This window comes from Phoca vitulina, unplaced genomic scaffold (genome assembly GCF_004348235.1).
Source record: "Phoca vitulina isolate PV1807 unplaced genomic scaffold, GSC_HSeal_1.0 scaffold2, whole genome shotgun sequence".
Classification (NCBI taxonomy): Eukaryota; Metazoa; Chordata; class Mammalia; order Carnivora; family Phocidae; genus Phoca; species Phoca vitulina.
Genome location: NW_022589705.1, coordinates 57,926,482 through 57,942,281, shown reverse-complemented (window position 1 = coordinate 57,942,281; position 15,800 = coordinate 57,926,482). Strand labels below are relative to the sequence as shown.

At 51.0% G+C, this 15,800-nt stretch overlaps 2 protein-coding genes across 5 annotated transcripts in view; one reads left to right on the top strand and one right to left on the bottom strand.

Moving 5' to 3' along the window:
* TTC4 (tetratricopeptide repeat domain 4) overlaps positions 1–5,454 on the top strand; it is a 24,319-nt gene extending 18,865 nt beyond the window's left edge. The window contains exons 9-10 of the mRNA XM_032428213.1: positions 1,354–1,436; positions 3,550–5,454. Coding sequence (XP_032284104.1) covers positions 1,354–1,436; positions 3,550–3,652 — 186 coding nt within the window. The 3' untranslated portion in view covers positions 3,653–5,454. The remainder of the gene's footprint in view (positions 1–1,353; positions 1,437–3,549) is intronic.
* PARS2 (prolyl-tRNA synthetase 2, mitochondrial) overlaps positions 1–15,800 on the bottom strand; it is a 16,857-nt gene extending 1,057 nt beyond the window's left edge. The window contains exons 1-2 of one of the 4 annotated variants that reach the window (XR_004302281.1): positions 15,736–15,800; positions 11,037–12,788 (exon numbers count right to left, since the gene is read on the bottom strand). Coding sequence is in view for 3 of the 4 variants with exons in the window: in XM_032428189.1 (XP_032284080.1) it covers positions 11,333–12,760 (1,428 nt within the window). In the remaining variant the exon portion in view is untranslated. Of the gene's footprint in view, positions 1–9,469; positions 12,939–15,622; positions 15,677–15,735 lie in introns of those variants that run through there. The other 3 variants (XM_032428189.1, XM_032428190.1, XM_032428199.1) reach the window with 3 other exon arrangements.

Here is a 15,800-nt window from a genome sequence, read left to right as displayed (position 1 = left end):
GGTCCTGGGATAAGGCCCCATGTTGGGCTCCCTGCTCAGCGGGAAGTCTGCTTTTCCATCTCCCTCTCCCCCTGCTTGTGCTTGTGCTCTTGTTCTGTCAAATAAATAAAATCTTTAAAAAATTCAAAAAAAATTTTGTCAAATGATACAGAACATAAAATTTACTATTTGAACCATTTTTAAGTTCCTGCTTCCATAGGAAGCATTCACATGCTTGTACAACCATTCCCACCATCCGTCTCCACTTCATCATCCCGAACTGAAACTCTGCACCCATGGAACAGTAACTTCATTCTCCCCTCCCTCCAGCCCCTGGCAACCACCATTCCACTTGCTCTATGAATGAGCCTACTCTAGGAACCTCATATAAGTGGAACCATATACTGCTTGTCCTTTTGTATCTGGCTTATTTTACTTAGCTTGATGTCTTCAAGTTTCATCCATATTGTAGCCTGTGTCAGAATTTCTTTCCTTTTTAAGGCTGAATAATATTCCATTGTTCCATTGTTGGGACCTTTTTTTTTCTTTTTTTAAATCACATCTTACAGTACAAAGACTTTCTCTTCTACTAACCATTTGAGAGTAAGATGCCAACTGATGCCCCATTGCCCCTGAATACTTCAGTGTCAGTTTCTTACAAACAAGGATATTTTCCTTCATAATCTCACCCATCAAAATTAGGAAATTAGCTTTGAGGAAAAAAAAAAAGGAAATTAGCTTTGATATACTAGTACCGTCTAATACTCAGACACCCTGTATCAGCTGTCCTCATGCAAGGACACCCTTCTCACCTGCATGGGCTCTGACACCTCATCTTGCACAGCCATCCTACCAGGTAACCCTTCTCACCTGGCTTAGGCTGGCCAGCTCCCAGCAAGACTGCCCGCCACTGACTGGGCTCTGCACCCCTCCCTGCCAGCCTCACCCTGCACGGGCTTGGACACCTGCACAGGGCCATCATCCTTCTCCTCCTCCTCGGGCCCTTCCCCTGCTTTGAGCCACCATAGCTTGCTTCCCCCACATCGAAGGGGTCTAGGACTGAATTGCTAGGGAAGGGAAGACTCGTGGGTCTGGGCTTGAATCTTGGCTCCTCTGTTTGCTACGTGGGTGTCATTGGTGAGTTATTTCCCTTCTCTGAGCCTTCGTTCTATCTTTGGAAAATGGAGCCCATAATACCTTTCTTAGTATCGCGCGAGGACGGAGTGCTTTATATTCCACAACTCTATAAAGGAGTCATTCAACTAATTACAGTTGCCATCTCTTTAGCTTTTCCCTAGACTCGGCCTCAACGTGCCTAGTGCTGCTGAGACCTTGTATTTGTGTCTGATTCCTGCTCCTCTATTATTCTTGCAGGTCTACTTTGAGGATGAAGACGGGACAGAACTCTACCGGGTGCCTCTCAAGAGCACCCTGCTGCAGGTGCTGCAGCACCCCCGGTGAGCCGCCTTCATGAGGCTGAGCAGACCAGGGAAGGTGCCCAGGCGCCATCCCGGGGATATAGCCAGGGTTTCATTGCACTGCTGATGGATTGCCTTGTACTGCCCTCCCTTCTGCCCTGACACAAAACTGAGATGGTAACCATGGAGCCTGGCCCAGGTCATTGGCCAAACAGGCTTCAGTATGACCCAGCCTGTTGTGCTGCAGCCAGGACACCCTCAGACTGGGAGAAGTGAATGGGGCTGGTCTGAGAAGGGACAAGCTGCCTGACTGTGGGACCTGAAAACAGCAGGGTTGGCACTCCTGTTCCTCTTTGTGCCTGTGTCCCCTGATATTGTTACATGGAAAGAACATCGGTATGTGAAGTCAGACGCCATCATTTACCGGCTGTGTGACTGTAAGCACATACGGCCTCCCTGGGGAGGTTTCCTCATCTTTCGGGTAGGAGTACTAATTCTTGCCTACATTGTTCTCCGGTGTTTGAGAGCCGGTGAGAGAGCAGGAGTCAAAGTGCTTTTGTAAACTGTAAAGGGCAGTCTTGTTGTAAGAGTGCATCTTTGTTAGTAGCTATGGCAGCCAGCTGGATGCGGCTTTTGTCTCTCTGTTCAGCTTTGGGGTGTTCCTGGACCATAAAGGAATCCCCTCAGTGGATTTGTGAGTTGACTCTTGGACTGTTTTCCTCTAAGCTTTGAGCAAAGCAAATGCTCTTGCGTTTAGGCTAAAGGAGCCCGATGTATTGGGCATGAGGGTGGTTGGGCATGGTAGGAAAGAGGCTGGAGAGCTGGGCTAGGGCCATTCAGGAAAGCCTTGAATGCCCTGCTCAGGAGCATACTTTATCCTGATAGTGGTATATGGAGCCACAGAGAATGTGTAGGTAAAATTTACAGAATAGTATATAGATTTTATGTGTACTAGTTGATGGTGATGCATGAGGTGAGGGGTGGATTGGCAAAGAGATTTCAGAGGCAGACTGGATGGGAATTGGTGATGTGGTGACTGACCTGGTAGGAAGTCCAGCTGGTCTCTTGATGCTTCTGCTTTGGCTTGTCAGGCAGGAGGTGAAGATTTCTTCAGATATGAATGATGACTTCTCTTAGCAGGGTTTTTTTCCTGGCACTAAATCTCCCTTCTAGTTTCTAGACAATTTTTTCCATTATTTAGCAAATTATTACCATAATTCTTTAAAGGCCTGAGGTCCACTCTCCCCATCTCCAAAAAATGGGGGAGAAATCTAAACAAAGTAGATCTGTGGAGGAAAGCCAATTTCATGCTTCTCAGAAAATGTAAATGCTATTAGAAATGTTTACTTCTTAAATGACTGGCATAGGTAAGAGGCTACTCAGGACAGGATTCTGGCAACTTCAGACCCTGAACTGAGTGGAGCTAAGATACAGCCCCCGCCCCGCCTCGGTCCAGATCCAGGCACATTGGGTAATGCTAACACTCTTCAATCTGGGAGGCCAAAGCCTTGCCCACCTCTCCGACCTGTCCCACTCCACTTGCTTTATGCCCCAACAACAGCAAATGCTCTGGTGCCCTGCACTTCCTCGCTTTTGCTCCCCCGTGCCTCATCACTACCCCTATTCTAAATTAAAGTCAAGATGGGCAAGGCATCTTCCAGGAAGCTTTTCTTGATTCCCCTTTCCTAGAGAGGGAATCATGCCCTTTGGACTAACGCTGTACCTCACAAATGCTTCTACAGTTGTTTTTGCTGTCATTAATTGATTACTTATCTCCCTCCCCTCAGGACTTGAAAGCAGGGATGATGGGTTTTGTTTTTAGCACAGGGCCCAAGTTACCCTGGGCATGCACTGTTGAATGAAGGAATGAATGCATGAAAGCAAGCAAGCATGTTCTTATAGTTTGATTTCATGTTTAGCCACAGGCATACATGATGCTAGAGGACTGGCCCAAATGTTCTGGCTAGGTTGTAGGGGGGAGAGGATCATGCGAATTTGCCAGATATGTAAACCACCAAAAAAATAAATGTGCTAAACTTGCATTTTAATGTTGACTCACATCCAAAGGTTCACCTTGAATGTGGTTGGGGAGGTGCATGGATGATTAAGATTACAATTCAGTTAACCCCTTCTTCTGTTGTGTTCACTGCAGGTACTTTGTAAAAGCCCTGACACCAGCATTTTTGGTCTATGTAGGATCCTCTGCTTTTTGTAGGAATTACCTCCAGGGGAGAAAAGTGCACCAGGTGAAGTAACCAAGCCAGGCGGAGCCAGGGCCCCTGGATCTCCTCCCTCATTCGCCTCTGCCTGGAATCCAGCACATTTGAATCAGCTGAGCCCTACACTTTATTTCTGCCACCCTGGGGACAGTGGCGGGGGGAGAGCTGCTGACTTCCCTGAACTACATTCTCTCTGGTCAAAGTGCCAAGCTCCAGCTTGTCTCCACTCTATTCTGTTGATACACAACTCTGTACCTTGGTCATGACATCCTTGGACTCACTGTGAGCTGTGTTACCACCAGCCTCTATCCCTGAAGGGACCATCTGACAGTCACCACAGCAGCTGACCCGAGGAAGTCCTGGCCTGTGGACACAGACTCAGGATCCAGTTGGCTGGACCTTTATGATGTTAGAGGCCTCAGAGAAGCTACCCCTCAAACCACGTGTACACACAAACCACACAAATAATTTTAAGGCATTCAGGCTGAGGGACTCCAGCCTCCAGGTTCTCGTGAGCCGAGAGGCTTGCTCTTTGGGGATACTGTTGTTCTTGGAGTGAGATGAGGTCACGAAAGCTGGCTCCTGTTTTTGCACCTGTAAAGACCTATAAACCGGGATCCTGCAAAACCCCTAGAAAGTTTACCAGTTTTCCTGATCTGTGTAATAGGGCAAACTGACAGACTTGGATGGTGGACTCTTGAGTTCCTCTCCAGTTTTCACATTTTAGGATTTTGTGCCTTTTAAACATCTTTTGGCAGTTGAGTCATTGTCATAGGTTGTATTTTTGTGTGCAGCTGTTCGCTCCCTCTTTCCTAGAGGGTGTAGCCACGGGATTGCTTGCAGTATCCGCCCCATCCCACGGGGGAGGCAAAGGGACGGGGGTGGGCTCGTCCAGACGGGAGGCCGGAGAGCATTGCGTGGTGCGTTCATGCTTCCCAGCTAGCGGCTGTTCCATCAGCCTGGGTGCCAGAATGGTAAGACATGGAGCAGAGCTGAAGGAGCTGACTGCAGCCGTTGATTGTAACGTGAATGAGAAATAAATGAGATTTGGGGGTTGTTACTGTAGCAAAGCTAAGTAATACATCATTAAACTGAAACCAGCTGCTGTCCTTAAGATGGACTAATTTGAGGTTTTGTGCCGTGTGCTTTACTGTCTTTGAAGGGCAGTTTGCTGTGGAATATTGACAACCACGCAGCTCTCCTTCCAGGTGCGGGTCCCTGCATGTGGCTTGTGGCCTGGAAGCTGAAGTCCCGCCTCCACCCTCGCCTGGCTTAGGCCAGACCGAGGCCATTGGCTCTCCCAGCTAGAAACTGGCTGTTTGGCTGTCTTTGTAAGAACCTGGCACTCTGTGTACGAGGCCGAGCAGTTGGCCAGCGCAGCAGCCTCACTGTCCTGGGGCAGAGCGGGTCCCGGTGTGCCACCTCACTCATCTGTGAAGCAGACGGCTTACTCAGCTCTTTCCTGGACACCCCTGAGAAACCAAGTTCTGAGACCTTCATCCCCACCACCCAGTCCTTCCTTTGGGCTCCTGGCTGGGCCCTGCCCCTCTATCTGGCTAGGGGGAGCAGAAGTAGAAAGGGGAGGAGTGACTTAGCATGGCAGACTGCAGACCACAGCTGGGACCCTGGTAGCTGCTGACTTGCCGTGCCTGTGAGGACGGACTGCTCGGGGCCTCCCTCTCAGTGAGTCACCACACCTACCTGATAGGCTTGTCCATCGCACCTCTGTGCAGATCAGCAGCATCAGACCAACAAGTCTCAACAGGGGTGACTTGCACCCCAGGGCACACCTGTCAATGTCTAGAGACATTTTTGGTTGTCACAACTTGGTGGGATGCTACTGGCATCTATGGGTAGAGGCCAGGGATGCTGTTAAATATCCTCGAGTGCACAGGACAGCCCCCACAACACGGCATCGTCTGACAAACTGTCAGTAATGCTGAGTTTGAGAAACACTGCACAAAAACTTCCAGAAGGAAAGCTCTCAATGGGCAGAGGCCAGATGGGGATTTGTCTTAGTGCCCAGGCCTGACACACAGTGACTGTGACACCTAGGGAGCTGTGTGTGTGCGCTGATGAGTGGATGGATGAATGAACGAATGAATGAAAAAATAAACCAGAGTTCTGTTCCAAGGACCCATCTGCACACACACAAGCATGAGCAATGGCATTCCTGGGCTCAAGCCCATGTGCCTGCCTTGCACCCTCTCCAAGACTTCTGGCCTCCCTGGCCCATGGGCCCTGCCTTCTCTGACCTCCGCCATCCTCTGGTCTCTAGGGGAGTGGTAGAGCGCAAACTGAGGAGCCGGCCATGGAGGCTAGGACTAGAAATAAAGCCACAACAAGCAAGTCCTCACCCCTGCTGGGAGCCCTCAGCGGCTCCCCCTTCCCTCATCAACATGCTTGGTGTGGCACTCAAGGCCCTTTAGGGTCTAGTCCCTAACCACCCCTGCAGCTTCCTGTCTCCAACCTTAGCCCAGCCATCCCAAACATGGTTCAGCTATGGGGCAGCAGGGTGCAGTGGCCTGAGTCTCAGTCTGGAGCCAGGGTACCTGCCTTCCAATTCCAGCCCTGCAACTCATTAGCTGATGGCCTCAGGCCCTGTGCCTCAGTTTCCTCATGTGCAACACAAAGCATAATAGCACCTCCCTCACACAGGTGCTGTGAGGACTGTATGAATTAATCTATGTGACGCCCATGGAACAGCTTGCCTCAAACTAAGTGCTCACTCTAGGACAATTATTTTTTTATTCTCCAATCATGCCATGCTCTTAGCTCTGGACATTTGCACATTCTGCTCCCTCTGCCCGGAGCATTCTTACTCTCACTTGCACCCCTGCCTCCACCCCCAACTCTTCCTCCCTTTCCTGTTTAACATCTAGTCCTTAACCAGGCATGGCTGCCTCCTCCAGGAAGCCTTCCTGGCCCCCTATCCCACATGTCCCATGGCACCTGTACCATTACCACACTTGGCACACTGCATTTTAATTGTCTGCTTACTGGATGGTTCCTCCCACTTCTTTGTAAACTGAATCAGGGACCCTGACCTGTGCACATTTGTACTGCCAGCACCTAGCCCAGCACCTGCTCAGCACACAGTAGGTACACAAATAATTACTAACCGATGGCCCAGAGGAAGGGGTAGTGAATTCTAAACAGATTATGGGTGGAAGCCACCACCCATGATGGATATGGGCCATGAAGTTGGGAGAGGGACCTGGGAAGGGTGGTGAGTGTGGGTTGGAAGGACCCCGAAGCAAAGGCAAGGAGCATGTTCCAGGGGGCGTGCATAAGTGGCCTGGCTCGCTAGTAACAGGTGCCATCTACTGAGCCCTGAGGAGGCGCCAGACCGTGTTCTCAGTGCTTTATGCGGACTGGCTCGCTCACTCCGCCTGACACTTCGAGCAGGCTAGTAGTTTACAGTGACATTTTACTGACAAGGAAAGGGGTACAGAGAGGCTAAGTAACTTGCCCAAAGTTAGCTAGCTAGTGAAAAGCAGAGCCAGGATTTCAATTCATGACTCCCCCAAGCCCTTCAAGAGATACCTGCAACAACAAGACTGGGCCTCTGCCTTTGAAGAGTTGGCATGAGACCCAGCGGCCCTTGCCTGTTCACTCCAATGCTGTGGTCAAGTCTTGGCATTCAATGTCATGCAATGTCCCCAAACTGCCTGAGTAGAAGAGTCTAGCCTGCAGAGCCAGACTGCCAGAGCCCGCAGCGGACTCCCCACAGCACTCGACAACCTGCCAGTAGGGCTCCTGTCAGCCCACGAGCTTTCTGGGTGAGCCTGGGTGACAAGTTCTTCCCTTGCAAATGGCGTGTCCTCAGTCACCATTAACCAGTAAGTGCTTCCTCCTCACTCTCCTAGCCCTACAGTTTTATTTAGCCAAGAGCAATTAGGCTTTAACCATGGAAGCTCATTAGCAGCCTTCAGAGTGGTGGGCTTAACAGGAGTGGACATCATCCCTGCACCAAAGTGGTATCTGAATAGGGGGACCCTAAAGATGCCACCCCGTTCTGCTGGTCCACATGCACCCCCCGCCCACGACATGCAAAGGGCTAACTGGCCTAGTGTAAGGGCAGCTGCCACTTACCCTGCTGTGAGCCACTGTTGTCCCTGGTGCACTGAGGGAGCGCAGGAAGCGCGAGGAAGCATCTCGCACAAGGTCAGATAGCTATCAAGTGGCCTAGGCAGTCTGACTCCACAGTGTCTAGTGTGGGTCACTATGATGTAAGTCATTACTTTAAGTGCAGCATCTTGAGTTTTTTCAAGTTTTAAGTTTGCAATAACATCATAAAAAGTTTACCATTTTCCACATTATAAAACTTTTCCTAACTCTAAAACAAAACCTTACATGCCCTTGGATGCATAGTAATCCATTCTAAAAAGCATTCTGGCATCTTGGTGTAGAAATGGATGGTGGGAACTCTGTGAAGTTCCCTGGCACTCAAATAGTTAAGCAAACGACAATTTCAACAGATTTCTGCAAGTCTTTACTGATAGCCCAGCAGGTGTTTCTTCCATTAAAACACAGAATATTAATGGAGCCCTTGATTTACATTCTAGGCTTGATTTACACAATGGTTTTGTTATGCACCAGCTTTTGTCCCCAAGTATTAATGCTGCTAAATATTTCCCGGCCAGTTCCTTCTAGATCTCCCCAAGGAACGAGCAATGATAATACATCCTATGTCTGTTATTTTGCCAGCATCCCCATTTCATCAATTTATGGCAAGAGGTAACATTGGCAAATTCGGACAGGAGAGAGTAAGGTACACGGTCTGAGTATCTGTCTTTCCTCTAAGGCGATGGAGCCATTCCATGGGTGTCACTTAATTCTTGCCCGTGGCACTCCCCAGGAAGGTTATAAAGCATCACATCAAGAAAACTAGATCCAGCTCTTGAGATATGTTACCAGCAGATCCTAAGTTGTCTGGTGTGAAGGAAGTGTTTCCTGACAGCATGGGGTTAAGTATTTCACGTAAGCGAGCTTAGGCAACCCCCTGGGAGGTGCACTGCCATGAGCACATCTTACAGATGAAGAAGCGGAGACGCATGAAGGGCAAGTAATTTGTCTAAGGTCACATCCCTGGTAAGTGGTGGATCTAGGAGTATGTCTCTTCCAGGTTCTGGTCTTTCCACCAGAGCGTACTGCCCCTGGCTTCTTAGAAGACATGCTGGCTTAGTAATCAGGGCACCTGGGTTTCCGTTCAGCTTGCCCTTGAGCCAGTCATGGTACTCCCTGTATTTGTCTCCCTTGGAAAATAAAGGACAGTACCTGTTTCACACCTACAAGGCTTTTGTAGTTCAGAGGTTGATCTAGCCAGACTTCTCAAGATCGACTGGAGGTAGCCTGATTAGGGGACACAGCTCTTGGCCTGCAATCAGGTGTTCTGCCAGTCAGATGGTGTGTGGCAGGTTAATTCCCACCCCAGGCTTGCTTCCCATCTGTGAAAGGAGGGATGGACAGGCGGGCCCCAAGGCCTCCTGTTCTAAACTTCCACGATTCTGTATCGTCCTCAAACTTTTCTGTAACTCGAACATTTATGAAGAGTTTAAAGTTAATTGGTTCTCTATTCCTGAAATCTGGTTTTAAAAAGTGCTTACATTAGGCTAGCCCTCCAACTTCCATAAATCAGCTTATGGAGCACAGATTTAAAATTAAAAAAAGGTGAGTGGGAGGTACAGGCTTCCAGTTACGGAACGAATAGGACACAGGGATAAAAGGTACAGCACGGGGAATATAGTCAATGGCACTGTAATAGTGTATGGTGACAGATGGCGGCTTCACTTGTGGTGAGCACAGCGTCAAGTACAGTCACTGAGTCACTGTATTGTACACCTGAAATGAATGTAACCCTGTGTGTCAACTACACTTCAGTTAAGAATTAAATTTTTTAAAATATTAAGACACAAATTTGCACAAATTCTAAGTGCTCATCTATTTGGGGCTAACTCGATTAGATAGACATAAATAATTCAGTTTTGTTTACCGAAATCACTTCTGTCTAGGCAGAGGCCATGCAGTTGTAATGGGAATGGCACAGGTGTTGGTCAATACTCGGATTCTAGTTCTGACACTGTGCATCCTCAAGTTGCTGAATGGAGCTTCAGGATCCTCATCCGTAAAAGAAGAACAGCACCCACCTTGCACAGTTTAAGGTATGAAAATGATATATAAAAGTGCCTCACAGCACAGTGGTATGTGGCAGGCCCTCAACAAATAAATGAGCAGACCATTAAAAGCAGAGAGCGCACATCATCTGATAATGTACAGAGCAAATTACTCAAAGAAACACTCAGCTACAAAGCCGCTCAGGGACGGCCACTGCCTGGAAGTACGCTGGGAACCATGAATCAACTCTGCACATTAGAATCATCTACGGAGCTTTAAAATGCACGATGCCCAGGCCACACCCCAGGCCCTAACCAGAACTGGGTGGGACCAAAGTGCAGCCAAGGGGAAGGTCCCCTGACTTACAATCCAGCCTTTCTAGGTTTGATGTCAGAATGTGCATCTCCTGGCCCAAATGCTGGGCCCAGAGCGCCAGCGGTAGGTCTGGGGGCCATCAGGGCTTGCCACATACATTAACTAGGAAACCTGATGGTGCGTGCTTGGGCAGTAACTGCGGGAGCAGTAACACCCTGCTGGGAAGCAACTGGCTAAGACAAGAAGTGCAGTATGCTGGGGTGGCTCAAGTCTGATCCTGGTTTCCCACAGAATTCAGGCAGACACCTTGGTATGTGCCCCCTGGCGTGGCTCTAGGACCCAGCTCTGCTCCCAGGACAAGCTCACTGTGACACCGGAAGCCTGCTATCCCTCACATCTGGGGGAGGAAATGGTTTCAAACATACTCCCAGCCACCAAAGGTAGGGTTTTTTTGTTCGAGTAGAGTGTAGAAATAGTAGAAAAAGGAAGGACAGAAGAGTCTCAGGTAGGAAGCCGCTCACAGTGAAAACGGCAGGCCTTACCACCGTTCATGAACAGGCAAGGCTCGTCCTGGTAGCCTGACTTTATTCAATGAGCAGAACAGGATCTCGGCGCTCAGCCACCTCAATAGGGCCACATCTCTGGAGGTGGTGTTTTGGGCGATTAGCTAATTCTATCAACTTTCTATGTAGCTTAGACTATGGAGGATCAGAGGAACCAATTCTGCCTGTCATGAACCTCTTGTGGAACCCGCTGGCGACAGCTGTAAGGACTTTACAGATCTAGTTCCATTTTCTCATGTCACAGATGGGGAATTTGAGGCCCCAGCAGAAGGGACTTGTCCAAGTGGAGCAGGGCTGGTGGGCCTGCTCTTCAGACCAAAATGCAGCAAGAGGCCAGGGGTCAGACTGCTGGAGCTGGGAGGGCCTTGGCCACCGGCCACTCCCACCCTCTACATGGGAAACTCGAGAGAAGGGAAGTGACTCACCCGAGGGCCAAGAGGAGCAGCTCTTTCTTGCCCCCTGCCTCCTCACAGAAGCTCCACACTGGAATGGAAGAGGAATGGTATGTGGCAGCAAGGTCAGGCCAGAGAATGGAATCACCGACTTGAAATACAAATAGTCTAAACAAAGGACTGGATAAAAGTCAGTTTCCCTAACACGCTCCCACCTTCCATGAGCTGCCTTGTTTCTGGAGAGACCGGCCCTGGAAGGGAGTGTAGGAGAAGGCAGCATTAGAATGAACACCAAGGCTGCAGGATGGGGTGGGAGTGGCTCGGGGCTTTCAGACCACCCGCACTTGGCTCAGAAATTCCGTGACTCCCTCTCTGGTGAGGAAGAGCACCTCACCGGTGTTCTGGCTCCAAACTTCAAAATGTGCTGGGTCCTCCAGGGCCCTCTTGCCCGCGATGATCACAAAGGGGTAGCCAAGCTTGTTGGCGTCTTTTAGTCTGTTTCCAATGGTCCGATGGGTCCTGTCGTCGAGCAGGACCTCCCCGCGGAGCTGCGGCAGGGCCTCCGTGATGAGGTCGTACAGGTGGTCCATGAGCTCGGCGGCCGCCTCCTCCTTACTGCCCTTCTTCGGGGGGATGAGGCACAGCTGGTAAGGCGCCAGGAGGCCGGGCCAGCGAATGCAGTCCTCTGTGGACAGCACTTCAATGGCAGCGGCCAGTATCCGCGTCACGCCCAGGCCGTAGCAGCCCATCTCAGCCAGGCACGGCCTGCCCTGGGCATCAGTGAACTGGGCATTGAAAATGGAGGAGTACTTGGTGCCCAGGTAAAACGTGTGCCCCACCTCGATGCCTCTGGCCTCGGTCAGTGGGCCCCGGCAGGCCGGGCAGTCAGTCTGTGGCCAGCGCAGTGTCTCCATGTTGGCCGAGAAGCCGCAGCTGGGACAGACAGCAAACCGGTCCTCCCCGATGTCGGCCGGCAGCTGGAACTCGTGAGACGCGGTGCCCCCGATGCTGCCCACGTCCGCCTGGACCCTGACGCACCGCAGCCCCAGCCTGCGGAACAGGCTGCCGTAGGCCTCGCACACCAGGCCGTAGGTGTGCCGGGCGGCCTCCGGGGAGGAGTCGAAGCTGTACATGTCCTTCATGTAAAACTCCCGGCCGCGGAGAAGACCAAAGCGGGGCCTGGGCTCGTCCCGAAACTTCCTTGTCACCTGGTACAGCAGGAACGGGAGCTGCTTGTAGGACACTGTCTTCTGGGAGGCGACCAGGGCTGTGACGGCTTCCTCGTGAGTGGGTCCCAAGCAGTATTCCTTGCCATGTCTGTCTCTAAGTCTTAGCAGCTCCTTGCCCATGAGGTCCCACCGGTTGGTGGCTCGCCAGAGCTCCCCTGGGCTGAGGCTGGGCATGTTGACCTTCTGCCCCCCGATGGCCCGCATCTCCTGGTCTATCACCCGCTCGAGCTTCTCCATGGCTCGCACGGTGTAAGGCAGGAGGTGGTAACAGCCGGGGCTTGCTGGGTGGATCAGGCCCACCTGCAGCATCAACCGCTGGCTCTTACAGGTCAGGTCGCCAGATGTGCCCTCGAGAGAGAGCACCTGGTCTTCCCGAAGGTTCTGGGGCTGGAACATGCGAGACAGCACCAAGCGCTTCCCTCTCTCGGGGTCACAGTGGTAAAACCTGTGAGGACCGGACCCAGAGAGCTGGTGGCTGCAGGTGGCCAGGACGGGCAGTGCTCTGCATCTTGACAGCAGGCCTTCCATGACACCCGGCCCAGAGAAGCACTTGTGCCTGGAGAGAGACGAGCCGGGCAGAGATAAGCGTTAACGGTGTCCACGCAGCCAGCTCAGTCTGGTCTCCAACACACACTTCTAAGGCAGCCACCGACTTTGCAGATGCAAACCCTTTCATTTCTAATTTTCTAGCAGATTCAAGTCCTACCTTTCATTTAAAAAAAAAAAATCAATATTTTCCCATTAATAAAATGTTAACAGCATACTGTGGAGACACCACTGCATGGGATCGCACAGGCTCTGGACTCAGGCAACTGGATTCCTGGAGCGCTTCTTGCTGACTGCACCCTGTGTAGCTCGGGACGCATGACTTAACCCCTCTGTGCTCAGTTTCTTCATCTGCTAAATGGTAATACAACAGGACCTACCTTGTAGGTTTATTGTGGGGATTTAGAAGAGTTATAAAAAGTTAATAGAACAGTACCTGACACATTCTATGAGTACAATCAATGTTTGCTATTGTTACTACAGAAAACTGGGAAAAACAAACAAATTGCTGCTGGCCTCATCAACAGCCCTTTCCCTGTTCCAACTGTGCCATGCTCACTCTAAAACACACTGTGCCCCTTGCATACCAGCACCTACTTATCCTCCCGGCCTCGGGATCACCATCCTGTCCTCTAGGATGCCTTCCTTGTCCCACGCCCCCGCCCAGAAGGCCAGCTTCTCCCACAGCAGCTCCTACTGATCACTGATCACTCTCAGAGTGACTGCTCGGGTAGCTGCCTGTCTTCCCCCCAGGCACGCAGCTCTGTGCGGCCAAGGACCATATCTAACTTGCTTGCCACTCTGCACAGAGCAGGGCTTTACTAGACAGTCTACTGAATGAGCACATGTGTTTCTCTATGATTTTACAAAACATTCACATTCCTGATGGCAGTACAACATTCCATTAAGCATATCAGAAATGATTCTCCTATTACGAAGAGTTGTCATTTTCTCCGTTATATACAATCTACAATGAACAGAAGGCTTTTGTTTGTTTGTGGTACATTTGGGAGAGATTCTCAGGAATGGAATTACTGAGTCAACACATACGAACTCTTTTAAGGTTCCTGATTTATATTGCCAAGTTCAGTGAGCGCCTCTACCCTTCAGCATCTCCCATGAAGCAGAGCTGCCCTGCAGTATGCTGAAAATGGGCTGCTGCCTCCTCTCAGTTCTGGAGCCTGGAACCCTTGGGCGGCCCCGTCCAGCTCCCAATGGCCTCAAGTCCTCCAGCTGGTCCCCTACCACCTCAGGAAGCCTCATCCATTTCCCCCGTGCACAGTACAAATATTACCATCTCCTACATGGCCTGTGGCCTGAGACAGGTTGGAGCGCACTACCACAGAGCCCTGATGGGACTGAGTGGAAAAGTGTGGGCCCCAGAGGTAAGTACACATGGTTCACATCTGGCTCACTCACTTACTTCAGGTCCCACCTCAGGCCAGGGGCTCATACCAGAAACTCCTTCCTCCTTGACTCCTCCTAAAGCAAACGAGTCTGTCTCTGACCTTCCTCTCAAGTCCACCCCCTCCTTCCTGGCTCTTACTGCCTCTATTCTGGGTTAGTGCCTCAAAAATGCTTGATCCATTACAGTAGCCCAGTGGTTGTGAAACTTAAGTGAGCATCAGAATCACGTGGATGGCTTGTTAAAACACTGATTGTGGGGACTCAGCCCCAGAGTTTGATTCAGTAGGCCTGGGGAGTGGGCAGAGAAACTGTAGTTCTAACAAGTTTCCAGGTGATGCTGATACTATTGGTCTAGGGACCACACTGGGAGAAGCACTCCACGTGGGCAGTAACCGGGTCTGTCTTATTCCAAGTTGCATCTGTAGCATCCGCATGGGGCCTGCCCACAGTGGACACTCAATAAATGTCCATCAATGACTGAACTGAATGACTCTTGAACCCCGTCTGTCCTGTCTCCAGATTACAGCTAAAAAGACAGTTGATCCAATCACTCCCCTGCTTATAACCCATGACTGGCTCCCCATCCTAATTTTCTTGGGATGGTACTGCCATAGGAAGCCTCTTCATATTTTGATCCTAACACAGCTCTTCCAGCTTTTTATCCTACCACTCCCCTAACATGCCGCAAACTGCTCATCATTCCTGGAAGAGGCTGGCTGCACCCCATCAACTGCAACATTCAAGGCTCCTTATTGCAAGAAGCTTCTCCAACCCCTCCAAACAGAGATAATTACACTTCCTTCTCTGTGCCGCCACTGCACACACCTCTTTATAGTTTACGGCTCTGGAATAATTTTCAAAAATATTTCTGAGAAACTGCTGTGCCAGGCACTGGGAGTGAGCAATGCTTCATGTCCTATTCCTCCATTAAACGAGGAGTTCAAGCCAATCTATGGTCGTGGAGTAGAGCCGGGCTCTTTCTCCTCAGCTAAACTTCCGGAAAACCTCTCACAGGAGTCTAGAGGGATGTGCGGTCACCGGACCAGCGACACTGCAGATGAGCACAGGGCACACGTGGAATGCTAGGTCCTCGCCTCCAGTTTCCACGGTTTCCGTCTCGGACCGTGCTGCACCAAACAGCAACGGAACTCCAGACCTAGTTCTACGAACCGGCTCGGCCTTCACTGGCTGCGTGACCCTGGTCAAGTGACTTCGGTCTCCAGGCCCGTCTCCCCACACGTAAAATGGGAAGGTTGGCCGGACCACCAGACGCTCCCAGAGGGTCTCTCCAGGGCCGGCACTTCCGGGAACACCGTGACACTCACAAGACCCGAGGTCCACGGGGAGGAAGGTCTGCCCTCATGCTACAACAGACGAAACACATTAACCCAGAGTTCAGTGACTGCGACCCCGCCCCAAACCAAGGACGGCACGCACGTGGAAACACAGCCACCAAGGTCCTACGTCTCCGCGCCTAGAACCGACACCGAGCCCGAGCCCTCTCTTCCCCGCGCCGCCCCCGCCCAATCCTCGCTGTCACCCACGCTCACCAACTGAAGTGCCAGTCAACGGGGCCCGCGCGTCCGCCCCGCCGGCCCAACGCGCCTGCGCCAGG